The following is a 21,668-nucleotide window of genomic DNA, read 5'->3' as shown; positions in this document are numbered from 1 at the left end:
TTTCCAGGCAGAGAGCGGGAGAAGTAAGCGGCCGCTGTTCTGTTATACCCGCTGTAGAGAAGCAGATTACACACACAGAGAAGATGGAGGAAAGTGTTTATTCCTCAAGGAATGTGATCCGAGTCTGATCTGAAAGATTCATACTTTCAATACTTGCATGATTCTCTCCTCTTGCTTTATTTGAACACAATCAAGTGATGAGCTTTAGACGATAAAACAGGTGAAAGAACGCTTTAAGAACACTATACACTATAGTATCGTATACTATACTATTCTACATACTACTATACACATATAGAATAATTACAAAGTCTGTTCTGCTGCTTTTATTTGATCAGAAATACTAAACATATTACATTTTAAAATAAATGTTCCCTATGTGAATATATAGTAAAGTGTAATTTATTCCTGTGATCAAAGCTGAATTTATCATCATTACTCCAGTCTTCAGTGTCACATGATCCTTCACTAATCATTCTCATATGAGGATTTGATGATCAAGAAACATTTATGATTATTACCTATTCTGAAAACCGCTTCAACAAGATTGTGACACATTTAAAAAAAATCTTTAATGAATAGAATATTCTAAACAACAGAAATAGAAATGATTTGTAACGTAAATGTCTTTTCTGTCACTTTTGATCAGTTTAATGCATGCTTGCTGAATAAAAGTATCTTACTTACCCAAACTTTTGAAATGTAGCCACGGTTTCCACACAAATATGAAGCAGCAAAACTGTTTTCAACATTGATAATAATCATAAATGTTTCTTGATCATCAAATCCTCATATGAGAATGATTAGTGAAGGATCATGTGACACTGAAGACTGGAGTAATGATGATAAATTCAGCTTTGATCACAGGAATAAATTACACTTTACTATATATTCACATAGGAAACAGATTCACAATATTACTGATTGTTTTTTGTTTGTTTTTTAAACAAATGAATGCAGTTTTGGTGAGCAGAAGAGACTTCTTAAAAAAAAAAAATCGGAGTTTTTACACCATTGGTTCCTGTTTTCCAGATGAGTTAAGAAGGTGTAATATCTCAGACTGGCTTTATTTGCTAAAGCCCGCTCTCGTTTTATTTTTGCGGGAGCTGCTTCTCAAATCCCATTTGAGGCTGTTTAAATGCGAGAGGACCAGACTGGATCCAGTCTTATAAAGTTGCATGTGTGTGAGAGAACTTAAAGGAAATATTGAGGGTGGTTCATGGTTCAGCGGTGGGATTTGAGTGGGATTTTCGTCTAAAGGAAGTGAAAACAGAGGGCGCGTTCGGGCCCGGAGGCGTTTAGTTTAGCTCAATCCCGTGTGCCATGATGTCTGCTTTCCCTCCAGTGATGGCAATTCAGCAAACTGGCGTTTTTGATCAGGTCTCAAATAGTGGAAGACGTATTGTGTGCTATAAATAAAATGAACAGGATCAAGCGACTCCGCTTGGGAATGAACCAACTTCCTCTGGCTCACGCTCTGAATGGAAGACATATACAATGTATCTAAAGAGCTTTGGCACAGTTTATGCCTGTTAGCTCATGGGTACGTGTTTAACTCTGTCTGTACTCATGCCAGGGATATTTTTGACATATAAGACTACCTGAGCTGCCTACCTAGACGGCATATATTAAGGCTTCACACAGTGTGATCTTGATTTGAAGCCTGCTTCATCTGATGCTACTTTCTAAGATGCATTTTGTCCATATTTAGCATTGCATATGTCTTTGCAATCCCAGAATGCACTGCAACAAGAAAACTGATGACAATGGTAGAGAAATGTTTGAGGGTGTTTCGAAATGTTTTCGCCAAGGCTGCATTTATTTAATCAGAAAGTGAAAATTGTGAAATATGAATACAATTTAAAATAATGCATTTTTATGTGAATATATAGCAAAGTGTAATGTATTCCTGTGATCAAAGCTGAATTTTCAGCATCATTACTCCAGTCTTCAGTGTCACATGATCCTTCAGGAATGATGCTCAACAAACATTTATGATTATGATCAATGTTGCAAACAGTTGTGCTGCTTCCTATTTTTGTGGAAAGAAACGGTGAAATGTTTTATTTCAGGATTATTTGATGAATATAAAGTTTAAAACAACAGCATTTAATTAAAACAGAAATCTTTTGCTTCCCCTGTTGATCGAATGAATGAATGCATGCTTGCTGAATAAAAGTACATTTGAACAGTAATGTTTATTACGTGTTACTAAAATAGTTGAATCTATTTTAAAATATATACTATTTTACCAGACTTGTGTGTCATTTATTTTAATGTTTATGTAGTTGGCTTGTAACTTGCTAAGGTCATTGTGAGTGTGGTGCACTGTCAAATTATTATTTGTGTTATTCATTGACTATGTAGAGTGTCCACACTCGTAAGACCTCCGTTCATCTTCAGAACACACTTTAAGATATTTTATATTTAGTCAAAGAGCGTATGCAAGTGTATGCAGACTATACTGTCCATGTCCAGAAAGGGAATAACCGTTCACCAAAATGTATTTTGGATGCTTCAAGAGACTCTAATTAACCCACTGATGTCTCATATGGACTACTGTGATGATGTTTTTATTCCCTTTCTGGACATGGACAGTATAGTGTGCATACACTTGCATACGCTCTCGGACTCAATATAAAATATCTTAAACTGTGTTCTAAAGATGAACGGAGGTCTTACGGGTGTGGAACGACATTAGGGGGAGGAGTTAATGACATAAATTTAATTTTTGGATGAAGTAACCCTTTAAGGATGCTTGCTCACTAGGTTTTAGAGCGCAGACAGTGTTTGACTTATCCAAAGAAACTTAGATTGCATTCAAAGTATACATTTTCATGCATTCCCTGGGAACTGAACCCATGATCTACTGTTTGAGCTACAGGAACCCTTCAAATAGACTAATATGTGCTGGAGCTCTGTGTGATGCACGGGCCCCGGGGCCGCACTTACCCCTCTCATCCAGCTGACCAAATATGGCTCTGCTTTAGTCACAAGCGGAAGAGCAGCAACACACTCTCAGTAGTGCACAGCTGAAGATAAAGAACGGGCTTTATTTATAACATCCTGCTGTTTAACGACACAAGACGATGAGGATTTTCTATGCATTCAGTCCAAAACAAACGTACTATCCGGCTCCTGCTGAGAGCGATAGTGGAGACTTTGATTGTGCACATGCGTTTATATGTCTTAGCAAGAGTTTTGCAATAAAATAGCTAATGTTAATGTCATTTTTCCTTCATGCCTTCATTATTTGTGGTTGACGTGTTTGGTGTGTGTCTCCGGTCAGGCTTCAGCGGCAGGCAGCCTGTCACCGCGGCGCTCCCTGTACCGGACTCTCTCGGACGAGAGTGTGTGTAGTAATAGGAAGGGTTCGTCCTATGCCAGCTCACGGAGCTCCATGCTGGACCAGGCCATGCCCAATGACATCCTGTTCAGCAGCACTCCGCCCTACCACAGCACCCTGCCACCTCGCATCAGCCTCAGCCAGCCCGCATCCAACCTCAAGAGTGAGTCCTGCACCCTCACACCACCACTCAAACAGAACGCACAGCTGCTCCAAAACCTGCGGAGCTGCCTACCTACACTGTATTTTTATGCGGCACATGCATACTTCTTTTATAATGCCTTGCATTACCATCAAAATTATTTTTTTTCTTTTCTTTTATATTTATAATTTGTCTCTATCATTGATTCTGCAAAACACAAAGCTCACCCAATATGCCAGATAAACAGTACTTGTGTGTGTGTGTGTGTGCGTGCGTGTGTTTGTTTGTATGTGTATGTGTGTACAATACGTTTTTTAAGGATTCTTTGATAAATAAAAAGTGTGAAAATCATGTGCCTGAAGACTGAAGAGAAAAATTATGCTGATATTTCTGCATGGCATCACTGATATAAATTACATTTTAAAGTAGAAATACTTAACTTTTTAATTTGTAATAATATTTTACAATATTACTTTTTTTTCTGTCTTTTCGATCAAATGAATGCAGGCCTGATGAGCATAAGAGACTTCTCAAAACTTCAAAAACATTAAAAAAAGTTTAACTTTTGACCAGTACTGTGTGTGTGTGTGTGTGTGTGTGTGTGTGTGTGTGTGTGTGTGTGTGTGTGTGTGTGTGTGTGTGTGTGTGTGTGTGTGTGTGTGTGTGTGTGTGTGTGTGTGTGTGTGTGTGTGTGTGTGTGTGTGTGTGTGTGTGTGTGTGTGTGTGCGTGCGCGTGCGTGCGGCCTGGTAATCCCTACGTTATGGGGACAAAATGTCCCCACAAAGATGGCAATATCCGAAATCCTTGTCCTTGTGGGGACATTTTTAGGCCCCCATGAGAAAAACATCTTATAAATCACACAGAAGGAGTTTTTTTGAGAAAGTAAAAATGCAGAATGTTTCCTGTGATGGGTAGGTTTAGGGGCAGGGGCAGTGTAGGGGGATAGAAAATACGGTTTGTACAGTATAAAAACATTACGCCAATGGAGAGTCCCCATAAAACACTACGTGTGTGTGTGGGCGCGCGTGTATGCGTGCGTGCGTGTGTGTGTGCGTGTATGTACTGTATGTCTGTACACATGTTTATTTTTCAACGGTAGAAACAGTTGATTCTAAATTAATTTCATACAAAACAGAAATGTAGCAATACATACAATTGTACTGAATTACGTTTATTCATAAACTATAAATGTCAAAAATATATGCAATATAACATAAATGTCTTTACTGTCACTTTAAATCAATTTAATCAATCATTATAAAAGTATATATATTTTTAAATCATACTGACCCCAAACATTTTGAAGAGCTCTTTCTCTGAAAATCCTTTTTTTCAGTGCATGCTCCTGCATATTCAGAGTTTGAATGTGTTGTTCAGCGAGTAGCGAGAGACATAAAACACAATGGCATTTTTTACATCATTAATGTCAAGCTTGCCTTGGTGGATCTTCACACAGTCTGAATACACACATGCACTAATATGATTTCAGAGATGCGTCATAGGGGAGAGTTGGAGCACCACAGCCAATGGTCACTGTAAAACCATTAGAAACTCATCATGATCTGTGTGCTTCAGCCCCATACGGTTAACCAGACAGGGCTATTTCCTGACCAGAGAGGCAGCTACGCCTCAATCAGGAGTGTGTGTGGCACAGAACGCAGTGTGAGTCCTTTTATATGGCGTCCCTAATTAAAAGCCAGGAAGAGGAAAAATGTCACGGTTAAAGCAGCTCTTGCTCTGCACAGAGAGGACACCTGTCACAGCCGCTGAGGATCCGGAGCAGGATTATGTGTGTTACTGCACCACTCTCAATATGCAGACGCGTGCAAGGGGTGCTGCTCAAAGTCTTTTGGACACTTAAATTACATTGATAAATGTCATTGTGTTAGATAAGAAAATATCAAACCCAGAGTCTGGATGTGCTCCAATGCTGCAGAATCCTTTCTCTTCACTTTTCTTCATTTCACACTGGTGCTTTGTGGATTTTTGTAAATGTTCAGTAAGAAATCAATTGCATTTTAAATACTTCTATTTGATATATTTATATAAGTTCTAAATTAATTCATTATTATTAATTATTTAAAACAATATCTCCCTCCTCTCTCTCTCTCTCTCTCTCTCTCTCTCTCTCTCTCTCTCTCTCTCTCTCTCTCTCTCTCTCTCTCTCTCTCTCTCTCTATATATATATATATATATATAATTATTCATTGTTAATGATAATACAATATTGTAATTATTCATTATAATACTTTATTCAATCTTTATTATATTAGTATTAATTATTAACTTTATTTAATATATATTTATATTTTCTATATTTATATTGTATTTATGTAAATCTAATATTAATTATATTAATTGTTAATAATAAAAATATGATTGTTCATTTTAATATTATTAATTATAATAACTTTGTTTAATATGTATTTATATTTTTCTATATTTATATATTTTTCTATATTTTATATTAATTAATAATTGTTAATAATGAAAATATTGTTCATTATAATTCTTATTTATAATCATAACATTATGAATTATAATATCTATATTTAATCTATATTTATATTTTCCTGTATTTATTTCAATTTAATATTAATTATATAATAATATTGTCATATAATTTTTATTTAATATATTTATATAGTCTTTATAATCTATACTTTTAATTTAAATTATTTGTATTAACTAATTATTAACTGTTAATAATAATACTTAGTTAATACCTAGTTATTATATTTATATATAATCATAATTAATTATATTATTTATTCATATTTTTTATGCGAAGAAGTATAATGTAAATATTATTGTGAGTTATTATATTTATTATTATATTTTTAGGTGTGACTTAAGTCTCTAAATACACTTTGTGTCCATAGTGCCAGTATAAAGCTTTAGTTTATAAACCTAAAACTTCTCTAGATGAGCTGCTAGCGACACGTGAAACATATAACAGATAAATGCACAGTTACACACAATCACATCTCATTTGGTTTCAACTAAAGGACCTCTACTATGAACACATTTAACCGTTTGATCAGTGTGTGAGAGATGATTCATTTATTGCTGGTTTTTCGAGTGGCCCGCGGTGGCTGATTGCTGTCACGCGTGATAAATTTCTGATTGTTTCGACAGATAGCAGTTTGCAGAATTTTTTCCTCACTTTGCTCATCTAGTGAATGGTCTAATTTGACAGATTGCGTCCCTCTGAGGCTCAAACACACACACACACACACAGAGAGAGAGAGGCACGTTTACCTCCAGCGCTCTGCTGTTTTTCCTTCCTTTTCACAGTGAGTTCTTCGTGAGATGGGAAAATGTTTATGGCATATCCTGTCTATCAGGCGAGAGAGAGAGAGATGTACGATGAGAGGTTTGGACACATGTAATTGATGGAAAAATGAGGCTATGTTTAGGGATCTCCTGCTCTGTTCCTGAACCCAGAGATTTGCCGAGAGAGACAGCAGTTTAATAGCGCTGACAGGAAAGCTCTTTCAGCACCGGACTGCTGCCTAATATGCCTTATTTCGGTGCACGTTTTAAAGCAGCGTCATATTTTGGAGCGCAGTGTCAGATTGGCTCTCTTCTTTCATGTAGTCTGTCATCCTCATATTTGAAGACTTTCCAAATCTTAAATGAATGATCCGATCTGGCTCTCGTTCTGCTGTTAGTTGTGTTGGAGGGAGACGACTTTGAGGTCTCATAAAAAGAGCCGTTATGTGTTGAATACAGCAGGTGACCGATTCATCACGCCACTTTCACTCCCACTGCCTTCATTACAATGACCGTCATGACCTCCAGACAGATGGGCCGAATTGAGCTTGCCGCTTCCGTCTATCCTGGTCCGATGTCTGTGTAAACCCCATGGACTGTAAAAAAAAAAAATATCGACGTATTGTCCATGACGTCACCCATATGATTCTGAAGAGCCGTTCTGAAGCGTAAAGTAGAGACGAGCTGGCCGTCGCCATCTTAGCAGCGCGTCATTGCCCAGAAAACAGAAAATGGGCAAAGAGGCGGGATGTGGGTGGAGCTGAGGTGATGTAATGACTAACAGATAGCGGAAAAATGGCTATCCACCTGTCAATCAAAGTGACCACACCCTTAATTATGCAGAACTTTAAGGCTTTATATAATGTAAACGAATGAGTTATAAAAAAAAAAATTCACCCCCCTCACAGTTGTCATGAAGGTCAAAATTAGCCGCATAGACCAAAACCACAATTTGTACCAGGCTGTAAACATGTTTTTTTCTGCTGTAAAGTTGGGCATTTTAACATGGGGCTCAATGAGATTCTGCTCCTTCTGGAGCCTGGCTCTAGTGGCCAGTCGATGAATTGCAGTTTAAGTCACTTCCGTATTGGCTTCAAGAGAAACTGGGGGAGGTTGCTGCTTGGTAAACCCAGGGGAAGCTCACGAGATCGAGAGGCCGTTAGATTGACAGTGATGTGTGGCGGCGAGTGTGTGTGTGTGTGTGTATGTGTCACTGATCTGTCTCTTTGTGTGTGTAAACATCTCTTCAGATGAGTTCTGGTTCTCTGACGGCTCCCTCGCGGACCGGGCGAAGTTCAGCGACCCGGGTCTCATGCCTCTTCCAGACACCGCCACGGGCCTCGACTGGTCTCACCTCGTTGACGCGGCAAGGGCCTTTGAAGGTACGAGGAGAAACGGTGTGTGTGTGTGTGGGTGTGTTTCAATCAATCAACTTTATTTATTTACAATGCCGATTGTTTCAAAGCAGCTTCACAGAGTGAAACAGGACAATATTGCAACAAAATTTGATTTGGCTGTACACTCGTTCTGGAGAAAACACTGATGTTATCAGCTTATTTAAATTTATAATATAGCGACAGATTTATCATATAGCAACAAATGTATTATATAAGTGTTTGAGGCGAGATGCATCATTAAAGATCAGCTATTTTGCTTTTTTCCCATGTTCATCTTTCTTTAGTGTGTGATGTTGTGTTCGAGTCCCTCCAGCAGGAGTTCTTCTCTATATCAGTGTCAGTGTTTCTGAACTCCCTCAAACGCCTCCATTGTAGTCTTGAGGTTTTTTTTTTTTTGAGAACAAACACGTCACAATATTCCTCATTTAAATATGCAGAAAAAAGGCCTTGTTGAGTTGGTTATTAGTGTATTGAAACTCTCAGTTATGGTAAGGGTCATGACATTTCCCGAACATACTGGAAGCGCTTGACCAATCACAACACACTGCTCCAGCTGACCAATCAGAGCACATCGTGCTTTTCAGAAGGAGGGACTTCATAGAGACAGGAACTACACAGAGCGTTACTGACAGCTGCGACAACTTGAGAAACCAGCACAACCTCAGCAAATGAAAGTAAAAGGCTAATGCCGGCACACATTGTACGATTTTGGGCTGTCCCAGATGAAAGATGACCAATCATGGTGATTTCTGTGATCGTGGCTCATAAACAGTTGTCTTATATTGACTGAAAGTGGTTCAAAGACGGCCTGTGATAATTTTCTGACAAGTTTAGCATGATCCTCTCAGTGTGTTTGCTGTTACGATCTAGTCTACTGACTAGCCAGTAAAATTGCAACATGAAGTGGCGTATTAATCAACGCGATATGGCAATAAAACTTAAAACTAAGCTCCATGTGCATAATTGGCATGTCAAGTTAGCACTTTTTCCCCTAGCGATGACCACCACACCCATATTCTCGTCTTTTGCTTCCTCCTGTTTTTTTAGAAACCACAATCCCCAAAGTGCGACTCATCTGGCTCTCTTTGTTTACCACCAGCACATGCAGATGATGTTTTATTCTTCTATACTAACTTGTGTCGTAGCCTAAGAGTCAATAGGTCTCTTTATTGTACATTCTACATACATATACAGTCATATAATATATTTACCTCTATATTTAAGATTATGTATTTGAATATAGTATAGAAAATGGCAATGCATACAGAGTTTGAATATGCATAAATGAATAATCTTAATTTGATGCATATTTGTCTGTCATAGATTTATGGAACAGGTCAGATTCCTGCAATAGTACACTAAATGTGTTTTAATTAAACAATAAGCAGGTTTATATTTTTATAATCAATAAACCAAAGTTGTTTCAATCTCATATATTTCAACTAATTGATATTGCTTGATCAACAGCATACCATATTTTAGCCATTTCAACAGAATAAGTGTAATTGTTTTCACAATGAACAATTTATGCTGATTCTTAAAGCATATTAAAAATTGAATAAACCATGCCATGGTTTTTGTCCTGCACCAATTTCAATAATCAGATGTATTTTCTGGGTGCACACATAGTAGAAAACAACAGGGAATCTACACATATACAGAACAAAATACACATATAGGCATGACATTATGGACCAAAGGCACATTACCGTGAGGGCGCCTGACCAAAAAAACGGCGATGGAAGTGGAAAGTTCAGCGTGTGATCTACTGACATGCAGGTCATTTCTATAATGACCAACACAATCTTACAAGAGCAGTGCAAATTAGCTTCTGGTTTAAGATTTTTTTTTGGCTGTAAATAATTGAGCAAACACCAGTAAATTAACGAGCGCAAACCTTCGTAAATCACATTTAAATACTCAACTCCCATAAATACTGCGTCTGAAAGGGAAACTCCTACAAATACATAATATGCATAAGTAAGGTCAGCCGCAAAAATAAACCCATTCCACACGTTTTCAGCGCTAATGTTTCACTGTGTCTTAAGAAAATCCTGACAGAAGTGTTTTAACACCAAAAGAGTATTTGCGCTGGTGAGAGCTGCTAGTAAATCTAGTCCAAAGTTTATTACTTTGTTAAAGCTGTCGGTCAAAAGTATGGCATTTTTTTCATGCGATTCAAATGCATAAATCTCACATTTAGATCTAAATATTTGTTTGTGTAGACTCCTTGAATCAGTCAAACAAAGACCACCGAGTTGCCAACTGCAATTAAACACTCGGCCAGCATGCTGGGTAATTGTTGGCCTGTCCCGCCCTTGGACATTTGCATGTGAACACATGGCTCTGGTGCTCAGAAACGTCCTGTGTGGGCCTGTCATTTCTGTAAATGGATTAGTAAGAAGGCCATCATCATTTTGTTAATGGCTGCTGTATTCATTAAAGTCATTTAGCCTGTTTTCACTGGTGGAGTAGGATGTGGCCTCAAGCTGATGCTCTTCAGGGGCTTCATTTTAAGGCTTTTCACGGTCTAGGTTTATCTCAGAAAGAAGACATTTAAACCGGAGGTTCATGCATACGTTCATTGTTTTTACCTATAAACCTCTAAATACTGTTATCTTCTCACTGTGTGAACATTCCTTATTGGGTCAATCTCATGAAAAATCAAGAGAAATTGAATTGTATTTTGCAAAATGAAGCCTATTTTTAGGATCATTAAAAAATGTTTCCATCATGGCTTTATTCTCATGTGAATTAACCACATTTTCTCACAAATTCTCTTCAACGCTTTAAATGTAATTGTAATTTTCATTATTTATTCATTGAGAGTCCGTAGCATGCAGCACATTGATAAATTCCCATAACGCATGTATGTATTAACATGGCGACACACAGGAGAACTCTAGTGTTTAATTACAAACACAGGTTTCTGTGAGGAAACAACACAACACACTGAACTTTGAAAACTCAGGCTCTGGTTTTCATGTGGTCTACCCAAGCATGATGTGGTTTATGATTAGAGCTCTGAGGAGCCGTCGAAAGAGAGACACAGAGGTTTTATTGTCACGTTTTTAATGAAAGACTACCCTTTTTGATCAGAAACACACATGTAGAAATCTCCTGAGAGACGATCGTAAATTAAACTCTTTACGTTCAGTTCATTTCCAACAGCAGCGTCTGTCTCCATATGGTGTAATGAGAGTACGTTCATTGATTTGGGAGCTGTAATAAAACACAGTTCAGCTGTGTTCTCCTCCTCATTGCCGTCTGTCTGTCAGATAAACGTGTATGTCATTAGGAGTTTTATCCATATGTCGCATCTGATGACACAATGGGGACAGATTAAAACCCTACATTGTTCAAGACATCTGCACAGCAGTCATGTATGTGGCGGACAGGTTTTCCATCAGGTCTCAGATCAGGTTTTCATATATAATTTTGGGTTTGCATCTGGTTTATGTTTGTAATTAGTGAAATAGCGAGACTTTGAGCCCAGAAAAAATGTTAGTCATCTCTCGTCACTCACTTGTATATGAGTTTTTGAAGATGAGCTTTGAAGTTGTTAGGCGTTTATGCATTTTGTTCTACATTTTTTAAACGCTTCTTCTCTTCTTGTTGACTTAAGTTTGTGCTCGCTGATGCAAATGGAGGGCAAATATGTTGTAAGCTAAATTTATCTCTCAGTATTTATATGCAGTGAGGTTATTCTGTGTCACAGTGAGACCCAGAAAAACCATCTCCATCTCTTCTAAAACTGTAACTTTGTTTCCAAATATTGCATCAGTCTTTAAAGTATATTTCTGGTACCTGAAGCAGTTTGGTCTTGTTTTAGAGCCCAGCTCTGTTGAAGCGTCAGCTGAGGACGACTGTAAAAACAGGGACAGTCACTCTGAATTTGAACTCTTATCTGAGACTCATCTCCATGTTGCTTCAGTCCCAGATGCTTTTCTAAGCGAATGAGATCATTTTAACTTTTGTTTAGTATGTTCACATGTAATGAAGTAAAAGAGATATTGAATGTGAAATGTTGTCTTGCGCTGGCAGAACGTGCTTTAAGAATAAACTAATTAAAGACAAACTCTTCCAGTGTAGCAAGACTAAATACTCTAATATCTAAAACACAATGAAAACAAGTCAGGGTTGCTTTTCTAGTAAATGTATGTTGCTTTATTTTTTAACTATAAAGTTCATTAAAAAAACTATTAAAGGGACAGTAGGGATAGTCATCATTTACTTATCCTCATGTTGTTCCAAACCTGTATGAGTTTCTTTGTTCTGCTGAACACAAAAGAAGATATTTGGAAAAAAGTTTGTAACAAAGCAGAGAGAACATCCATTCACAGTTTTTTTTCCCCTATTGTGGTAGTGAATGGTTGTTGTATCTGCTTGGTTACAAACATTTTTCTAAATATCTTCTTTTGTCTTTAGCAGAACAATGAAACTCATACAGGTTTGAAACAACATGAGGGTAAGTAAATAATGAGCTATCCCTTTAAGATTGATGAAACTGACCCAGGTTGAGCCCAGGACAAATGCTTTATTCATAATGTACTGGTATCAGATACGGTTCAGTCACAGTCAGCACATGTTTTAGGTGACGCATGTCATATTATTCCTGATCTGAGTGTCCAATGTTTGCTTGTGTCCAGACCAGCGCGTGGCCTCGTTCTGCACCATGACGGACATGCAGAGAGCTGAAGCGCTGCAGATTTCCCGCGAGCTGACCAGACGCGTGGCGGCCGCGGAGGGGGCGGCGCTGCAGGCGGGGTGAGTTTGACACCGTATCAGACACTACACTATTTAGGCCACGCCCAGGGGGAGAGGGGGACAATCCAAAGCTCTCCGTTGACTTTCTATTGCGTGAGGCTGCCTTCTTGTCATTTCGGACGTATTAAAAGAAACAGAACAATGTCTAAAAGCTGATATGTGACAAGGTGCACAGAAAACAAGCTAAAAAACACATAATTAAAGGACCACTCCGGTGAGAAATGTTATACTGTCCATATCCAGAAAGGGAATAAAAACATCATCAAAGTAGTCCATATGAGACATCAGTGGGTTAATTAGAGTCTCTTGAAGCAGTGAAAATACACTTTGGTCCAAAAATAACAAAAACTACGACTTTATTCAGCATTGTCTTCTCTTCTGTTTTTTTTTTCAATCCTCAAATAAAGATTTAAACCGTTATGAATCAGCGTATTGATTCATGATTCGGATCGCGTGTCAAACTGCTGAAATCACGTGACATTGACGATCCGAATCATGAATCATAAGATTTTAAATCTTTATTTGAGGATTGAAATCAAACGCGGAAGAGAAGACAATGCTGAATAAAGTCGTCGTTTTTGTTATTTTTGGACCCAAATGTATTTCCGATGCTTCAAGAGACTCTAATTAACCCACTGATGTCTCATATGGACTACTCTGATGATGTTTTTATTCCCTTTCTGGACATGGACAGTATAGTTTGCATAGACTGCATACGCTGTCAGACTAAATATAAAATATCTTAAACTGTGTGTGAAGATGAACGGAGGTCTTACAGGTGTGGAACAACATTAGGGTCATTAATGACATCAATTAAATTTTTGGGTCAACTAACCCTTTGATACCACTAACGAGGCTCTAAATTCGTTTTTATGGCTCGACTGGTCGAGATTGTTTTCCAAGATGGCTCCGGTCTGTAAACGCGTAATGTACTGTTTTTTATAAAGTATCTTCTTATTAAACTGCTTGTACTCTTACAAAGTTCTCAATGCTTCGGTTTGCATGTAGGGACCCTCATTATGCTACTGCGTTAGTGTGAGGCTATTTTGAGCCTTGTTAGTGGTATTAACTAGTGATTTAATTTTACTTAAAAGATTTTGTATATAAAAATCTTTATATTCGATTTCATAAAAACGCATCTCAGAGAACGATCTACTTGGTAACCATGTGTTAATTACTGAGTTTAATTAATGAGTTGTCCTTTAAATTTTTATAAGCTGTCGACCCAAAAAAAAGAGCATTTATTAAGGAGATAAAAGTGGATACAGGCAATAAGACGTGAAGCTTCAGCAGGAAGAATGGGTACATTTCGGGATCCTGTCACTCAGCAAGCCTATGTGTGCAGTAAACATTCTGTCAAATATCCAAATGTAAGTTTAATATATTATATTTCCTGTCGCTGATTACGTTCCCCCTTCTGTGGGCGTAGTTCCCTGTGTAATATAACATGTCACGCTCGGCCTCTATTGCATGTATGCACTTTTATGTCTTTAAACGCTTGTTTTTTTGGGTCAACAGCTTATTAACATCATCTGGGTTTTTGGTTCTGGGTTTTTTAGCTTGTTTCCTGTACACCTTGTCACAAATCAGCTTTTAGACATTGTTTGTTTTTTGTAATAAGTCTGAAATCACAAGAAGGCACTTCATGCAATAGAAAGTCAATGGAGACGGTTGGTTTGTGTCTTTCGGTGGGCGTGGCTTTCAGATTATGACTCGTGTTGTCTGTCTATAGAGTGTTGATGTTTTATATGTAGAGCCTAATATTGCTGTCTCTGTCTTCAGCGATACCTCTCCGGCCACACTGACGGGCAAAGTCAATCAGCTGGAGGTGATCTTGAGACAGCTGCAGTACGACTTGAAAAAGGTGAACTGTCCAAACGCAGAACAATCGCTGTGCTAGAGGCTTTTCTCTATACGTCTCACTCCATCTGTTCTGTGAATGCAAGGAAGAACGTCACAGGAGGAAGGGTTTTGAGGGGAAGGATAGGCAAACAATGCATTGAAGCGAGCCGTAATGGGCACCCAGCATGGAGAATTGCCACCTTGTCGTCCCAATTTAATATCCTGCTTCCTGTCGTTTTAAATCACCGCTCTCGCTTAATCAGCTGACACACGGCTGCTGAACAGCCCATGATGCACCTGATGTAACTGCTAATAATGCTGCAGCGGTCACATACAGTATAGCTGGTGTACTATTACTCTCAATGAGTATAAAGGGGCATATAAATATATTATGAGTTCTCAGTCGTTTGAAAGGTATATCATCTTTATTAATTTAAGGTTTCTAAAACTTTGTGTCATTGTATTTTGTTAAACTTTTCCTTCTCTTACATCTCTGTTGAAACGGTGAAATTTGTAAGATTCTGGATGTTTTCAAACTCGATTACATTTTTTTTTTTTAAATAAATGTAAACATTTTGACAACATTATTGCTCTCACAATATTGCCGGGCACTTTAAAAATTGTGTACAAATAAATCAAAAGCTAATAAAATGTATTAAATAAAAATATTGCAATATTACTACTATCTAATTTTACATTACTTCCTTCAAAATATCGGATTTGGACAATATTGGCACTTTAAAAATTGTGTAAAAATACATCAAAAGCAGATAAAATGTATTAAATAAAAATATTGCAATATTACACTACTTTCTTCAAAATATCCGATTTCGACAATATTGGCACTTTAGAAAATAGTTAATTAAATTACAAAAAATATATATGTTTTTCATTTCTAATTTGACGACATTAATGCCTTCACAGTATCACAGTTTTGAGTTTGGCATTGTTAGCACTTTAAAATTGTGTAACAATAAAATAAAATGTAATAAACAATATCAATAATATTACTACTTTGTAATTTTAATGATAAAATGTATTTAGAAATAATGTAAAAAAATTACTGCATTATCCAAATTCTAATTTGAAAACATTACAGCCTTCACAATTTTACAACATTTGCCTTGATTACCACTTTATAGCATAAAGTACAAAAAGGAAACAAAATTTAAATAAAAGTGACAAATTATAAATAAATAATAAATGGAAAAAAAAGATCAAATGTAATAAATAAAATTGACAGTATTACTGCTTTCTAATTTGACAACTGCCTTCACAATATACAAAACAGATTTTGACAAGAATTCTTAGAAGTTGAAAATAAAACAAAAATGGCTAGTTTTGAGTATGTTTGACAAGTCTTCAAAATTATACATTTAATTTGTTGTATTACATTGTGTTTGGTAATTATTTGTGAAATTTACTAGCAATTTCTGAGTTGATATTGTAAATAATACACTTTTTTTCCCATCGTGTTTTCACTCTCTTTCCATTCCACCGGTTTGACTCGGCTCTCGTCAAGAATCTCCAAGCTGCTCTTTTCCATATAAAGATAGCATATAAGCAAACACCACAGATAGACGGACGGACGGACGGACGGACGGACGGACGGACGGACGGACGGACGGACGGACGGACGGACGGACGGACGGATAGATAGATAGATAGATAGATAGATAGATAGATAGATAGATAGATAGATAGATAGATAGATAGATAGATAGATAGATAGATAGATAGATAGATAGATAGATATTGTCCCTTAACAGGAAATTTGTTTCAACAGACTGTCATACAGTACACGTGATTGGCAAAACGTATGTACAAACAACAACAACAAAAGATGAAAATTCAGCTTTGTAGCCTGTTAAGAATTGAAATTGCAGATGGAACAAAGCTGTTTTTGAAGCGAGCCCTTCTCCATGTCAGGGTCCTGTACTGGAGAGTGGCGTGGGAGTTGAGGGGGGCTCTGGGTCTGTTATTATGGTTTGGGCAAGATGGGCCATCCAAAACTCTAGTTGACTTTATTGTAATGTGGTCAGTGTTAGGTAAGTTACTCTAAAAAAGTAATTAATTTCTAGTTACTAATTACATCTTCATCGTGTAATTAGATTACATATGACTCTCTCCAAAACGTATTTAATTACTTAGTACTGATTACTTTGTAAATCCTATCTCAACATCGACTAGTTAAGAGATTCAAGGATAGACATGAAACGGCTCTTTATCATAAAACTACATTAATTATTCTTATTAACTGACCAAAGTTTCACAAGTGGGAAGGATAGATTAAAAACATGCATTTTGTTTTGATCTTTATTCCACTATTGTATTATATATAATTGTTCTACAGTCTATACACCGTATTTAGTTCAATTACATGTGAAGTAACTGTAATTAAATTACACAAAAACTAAGAGTAATCCCTTACCTTACTTTTTCAAGGGTAACTAATTACTTACCCAACACTGAATGTGGTCTGTTTGTGCGCAGGAGAAGGAGGACAAGGCGATCCTGCAGGTGGAGGTGCAGCACCTGAGGCAGGACAACATGCGTCTGCAGGAGGAGAGCCAGACGGCGGCCGCACAGCTCAGGAAGTTCACTGAGTGGTTCTTCCACACCATCGACAAGAAGCCTTGATGGGACTCCATCGGCCCCGGGGCGAGCTCCAGCATTTGGGGCACGAGAGTCGAAAACCACTGGAGAACTGTGTGCCGCCGCTGGGGCGTCAGATACTTGACAAATGCCCGATTCCTACTGCAATCCCAACGAGATGTAGAATGTAAGTACATACTGGACTGAGGAAGACACTTCGCTGGTGCTCGCGGGGCAGGTTTAGCCATGGAGAATGTACTCAGTCAGATCCCGGAGGTGGATTATGAATGTAACGCTTGTACTAGCTGGACGTTTCCTTCACAAATGATTGCCTCTGTTAGTGAAAGGTACGATCAAACGTTGAATTTGGACAGCTCGACGGTACCTTCACTGCACAAAATGCTTTTCTTACTTAGTATTTTTGTCTTGTTTCTAGTCAAAATATCTAAAAACTCTTACATTAAGAAACATTTACTAGACAAGTTAAAATTATTGTCTTGTTTTGGGGGGAAAATAACACAAAATTAAGAGAGTTTTTGCTTAAAATAACCAAAATAATCTGCCAATGGTTGTGACTAAAATAATCTTGTTTTCTGTTTTCTCACCCCATTGGCAGATTATTTATCTTGTTTTAATCAAAAACTCTCTTAATTTTGAGCATGTTTTTCCCAAAACAAGACAATTACCTTTGCTTGTCTAGTAAATTCTTCTTGTTTTAAGAATTTTTTGATATTTTGACCAGAAACAAGACAAAAGTGCTAAGTAAGAAAAGCATTTTTTGCAGTGTTCGTCGTGTCACCCGAATCATCAAGTTCTGGCAATAATCGTGCAGTCGCTCCAAACTACACCCATCCCTGAAGATCTCCTGAAGACTGTCCCGCATTGAGATTGTGCCTCAGAGAACAGACAAAGCAGGAGCGTGCATAAAGCGCCTCTCCGTTCCTCCGAAACACATGCCTTGGGAACCACAGTCACATGCCAAAACCTGCCCATCTCTGTACAGAACCTCCGATCAAGTGTCTTGTATTTAACACTGTTATTTAAGCTTATTTAACCTAAATTAGTTTATTTTATTAAAGTGAAAAGCTTCTGTGTGGACGGCAGGCGATACTGTGACGGCTGGAGTTGTGCCGGGACTGTGTCCGATACATAGATATATTGATGATTTGTCTTTTTTTTCCTCATTCCAACATTTGGATGCTGCTAGATAACACTTTGTTGGTTTCTACGCTTTTACAAATGTGTTTCTCTGTAAATCTGTTTCATGTAAGATGGGACATTGGTTGCTTTTTTAAAATAAATGTAGTATGTAAAATCAATCTGTGCATATTTTAATATTTCAGGTTCTAGGAATGACATAACTGGTTAGCAAATGTAATATATATATATATATTTCTTTTTTATTATTATTATTATTATTATTATTATTTATATACATTACAAATTACATTACATATTATATATATACATACAATTTTTTTAATGATTTTAATTGCATTATAAAATGAGAATTTGGAGGGGAAATGTTCTTAATTTCCCCTCCATTAATAACAATAATGCGAACAAATAGCGTTTTATCATATATATTTTTTGCATTATAGTAATTAGGATTTGTGGAAAGAAATGTGCTTATATTAATAATAATGCAAAAAAAAGTCAATTTTCTTGCTAAATTAAATGCAAATGCATTTATTTCTTTATTTATTTATTTGTATTTTTTATTTATTTATTGCATTATGGTAATGAGAATTTGGAGGGGAAATGTATTTATTGTCATAATAATAATATTAATGTAACAATGCAAAAAAACATCTTCTAAACTTCGATGTAAAATGATGATTTTCAGGTCAGGTATGATGGAAGATTCAGGAATGTGAACCGCTGCTTGTCACAGCGAGCATCTCCCTCTCTCTGAGCCTCCTGTGATTTCATCGACTTTCTGATGACTCTGACATTTTTCAGCGGAAGCAGAGAATTATTGTTACCATGGGGTTTGTTGCCATGGAAGCAGCATATTCCGCTGAGGACCCCTTTGGGAAAACCTGCCTGAGAATAAGTTCATACCTAATGGACACTTATCTGTGCTTCCACAGATGGACAGGTGTGTGTGTGTGTGTGTGTGTGTGTGTGTGTGTGTGTGTGTGTGTGTGTGTGTGTGTGTGTGTGGCCGTGGAATCCCTACGTTATGGGGACAAAATGTCCCCACAAAGATGGCAATATCCGAAATCCTTGTCCTTGTGGGGACATTTTTAGGTCCCCATGAGGAAAACATCTTATAAATCACACAGAAGGAGTTTTTTTGAGAAAGTAAAAATGCAGAATGTTTCCTGTGATGGGTAGGTTTAGGGGCAGGGGCAGTGTAAGGGGATAGAAAATACGGTTTGTACAGTCTAAAAAACATTATGCCTATGGAATGTCCCCATAAAACATGGAAACACTACGTGTGTGTGTGTGTGTGTGTGTGTGTGTGTGTGTGTGTGTGTGTGTGTGTGTGTGTGTGTGTGTGTGTGTGTGTGTGTGTGTGTGTGTGTGTGTGTGTGGGAGTGAGAGAGTGCGAGTGCGAGTGCGAGTGTGTGTAAGAGAGTGTGTGTGTGTGCATGCATGTGCATGAGTGTGTGTGAGAGGTAGAGAGAGAGAGAGAGAGAGAGAGAGAGAGAGAGAGAGTGTCTGTGTGTGTGTTTGAAAGAGAGAGAGCGAGTGTGTGACTGTGTGTGACTGTGTGTGTCGAGAGATAGTGTGTGTGTGTATATATATGAGTTTGAGTATGAATGTGTATAAGAGATAGTGTGTGTGTGTGAGAGAGAGAGAGAAAGAGAGAAAGAAGAGCAAAGCATGATGGTTTAGAAGGCTGCTAGATTTAGTTTTAGTTATATTTTTTATTTTTTAAAGAGTAATTCACCCAAAAAGTTAAATTCTGAATGTGAATTATTAAATGAGAAACATGTTGGTGCAGCAGTTTCTGTCTGTACTGCAGTAGCCAGACAACACGGTTCTCTTGCTGTTTTTATATGTAAATTGTTAAATCTTCAAAGAGGCCAAACTCATAAATTACGTTATGATTAAAGAATCTACTTTCCAGTTACATGCAGTGTAAATCCCAGCTGGCGGGAGTTTCTTCCCAACATCAGACACGGCCACAGACAGGACTGAAGTGGTGCGAGCGAGGGAGACGGAGAACGCAGGAACAGAGCGACAGAGACATTCCTCTCAACATGTGTTAGAGAGCTGGAGAACCATCACACACACACTCACTCACTGAACAGGATTAACCCGTGTGTGAACATGTCATTTACAGGCCATTAATGATATGTACACACTGACAGACAGGAGGTGGAGATGTGACGCATTGTGAGATGAAGGAAGTGGTCATTGAGTCACTGTTTGAGCCAACGAGAAACAGCTGCTTCATCAGCTTCAACAGTGTCACTAAAGAAGTGTGTGTGTGTGTGTGTGGGAGGGGGGGGGGGGGGGGGGTCTGTGAGAGTGAGTGTGAAAGTCTGTGTATAAGAAAGAGAGAGAGAGTGTGTGTGTGTGTGTCCCATTATTCACTTCATCTGTCAGTGATCATAATGTTGTGTGTGTGTGTGTGTGTGTGTGTGTGTGTGTGTGTGTGTGTGTGTGTGTGTGTGTGTGTGTGTGATGTGCAGGGGCAGGGGCAGGGGCAGTGTAAGGGGATAGAAAATATGGTTTGTACGGTATAAAAACAATTACGCCATGGAAAGTCCCTACATGTCACAAAAACAAACGTGTGTGTGTGTGGTGCTCATGACTGCATGCTGTTTTCAGAAAGAATCGGCACAGCGTATCTGTCTTTTATAAATCTGATCAAACTAAAGACTCTTCTGAGATATAAAGGATAAACACTACTCTATAGGGACTGAGGCTGGCAGAAACTGTGTGTTATGTACACTTTATGACACGAATGCATACCCGTCAGTGATTCTCTTTTACAGACATCATGTGAATGTGCATTAATGACCTCTGTCTGCTTCATTAGGACCAGAGGAAACAACTTCTATGACAGACGTCTATAAAATAAGTGAAGAAACGCATCCAGATGCCGACGAGAGCCGAACAGAGACACGAGACATGTCAGTGCAGGACAGCTGCTCTCTTTGGGACATTCTCACTGACTGATTGAATTATTCATTTTGCATGTTGCTCTATTTCAGAACGATGATCTTATATCTTACGATAAGTTTGCCTCTGTAAAGCCAGTGGTAGCAGCAGTCCACAACTCCACCGCAAACGATGGTGGGTAAGAAGCATGCGATGCATGTTGGCATGAGCTGATGTGACTGG

The 21,668-nt window shown here is 37.9% G+C and overlaps 1 protein-coding gene across 4 annotated transcripts in view; it reads left to right on the top strand.

Moving 5' to 3' along the window:
* LOC137044573 (signal induced proliferation associated 1 like 2) overlaps positions 1-18,685 on the top strand; it is a 175,711-nt gene extending 157,026 nt beyond the window's left edge. For all 4 annotated transcript variants that reach the window (XM_067420635.1, XM_067420633.1, XM_067420636.1 and 1 more), the window contains 5 exons: positions 3,290-3,509; positions 8,016-8,147; positions 12,812-12,929; positions 14,712-14,793; positions 17,265-18,685. In XM_067420635.1, the coding sequence (XP_067276736.1) occupies positions 3,290-3,509; positions 8,016-8,147; positions 12,812-12,929; positions 14,712-14,793; positions 17,265-17,411 (699 nt within the window). In that variant the 3' untranslated portion in view covers positions 17,412-18,685. The remainder of the gene's footprint in view (positions 1-3,289; positions 3,510-8,015; positions 8,148-12,811; positions 12,930-14,711; positions 14,794-17,264) is intronic.
* Positions 18,686-21,668: the final 2,983 nt, after the last annotated feature.

The sequence above is a fragment of the Pseudorasbora parva genome, chromosome 17 (genome assembly GCF_024679245.1).
Source record: "Pseudorasbora parva isolate DD20220531a chromosome 17, ASM2467924v1, whole genome shotgun sequence".
Classification (NCBI taxonomy): Eukaryota; Metazoa; Chordata; class Actinopteri; order Cypriniformes; family Gobionidae; genus Pseudorasbora; species Pseudorasbora parva.
The sequence above is the reverse complement of the archived record's forward strand: the minus strand, read 5'-3'. Positions and strand labels throughout refer to the sequence as shown.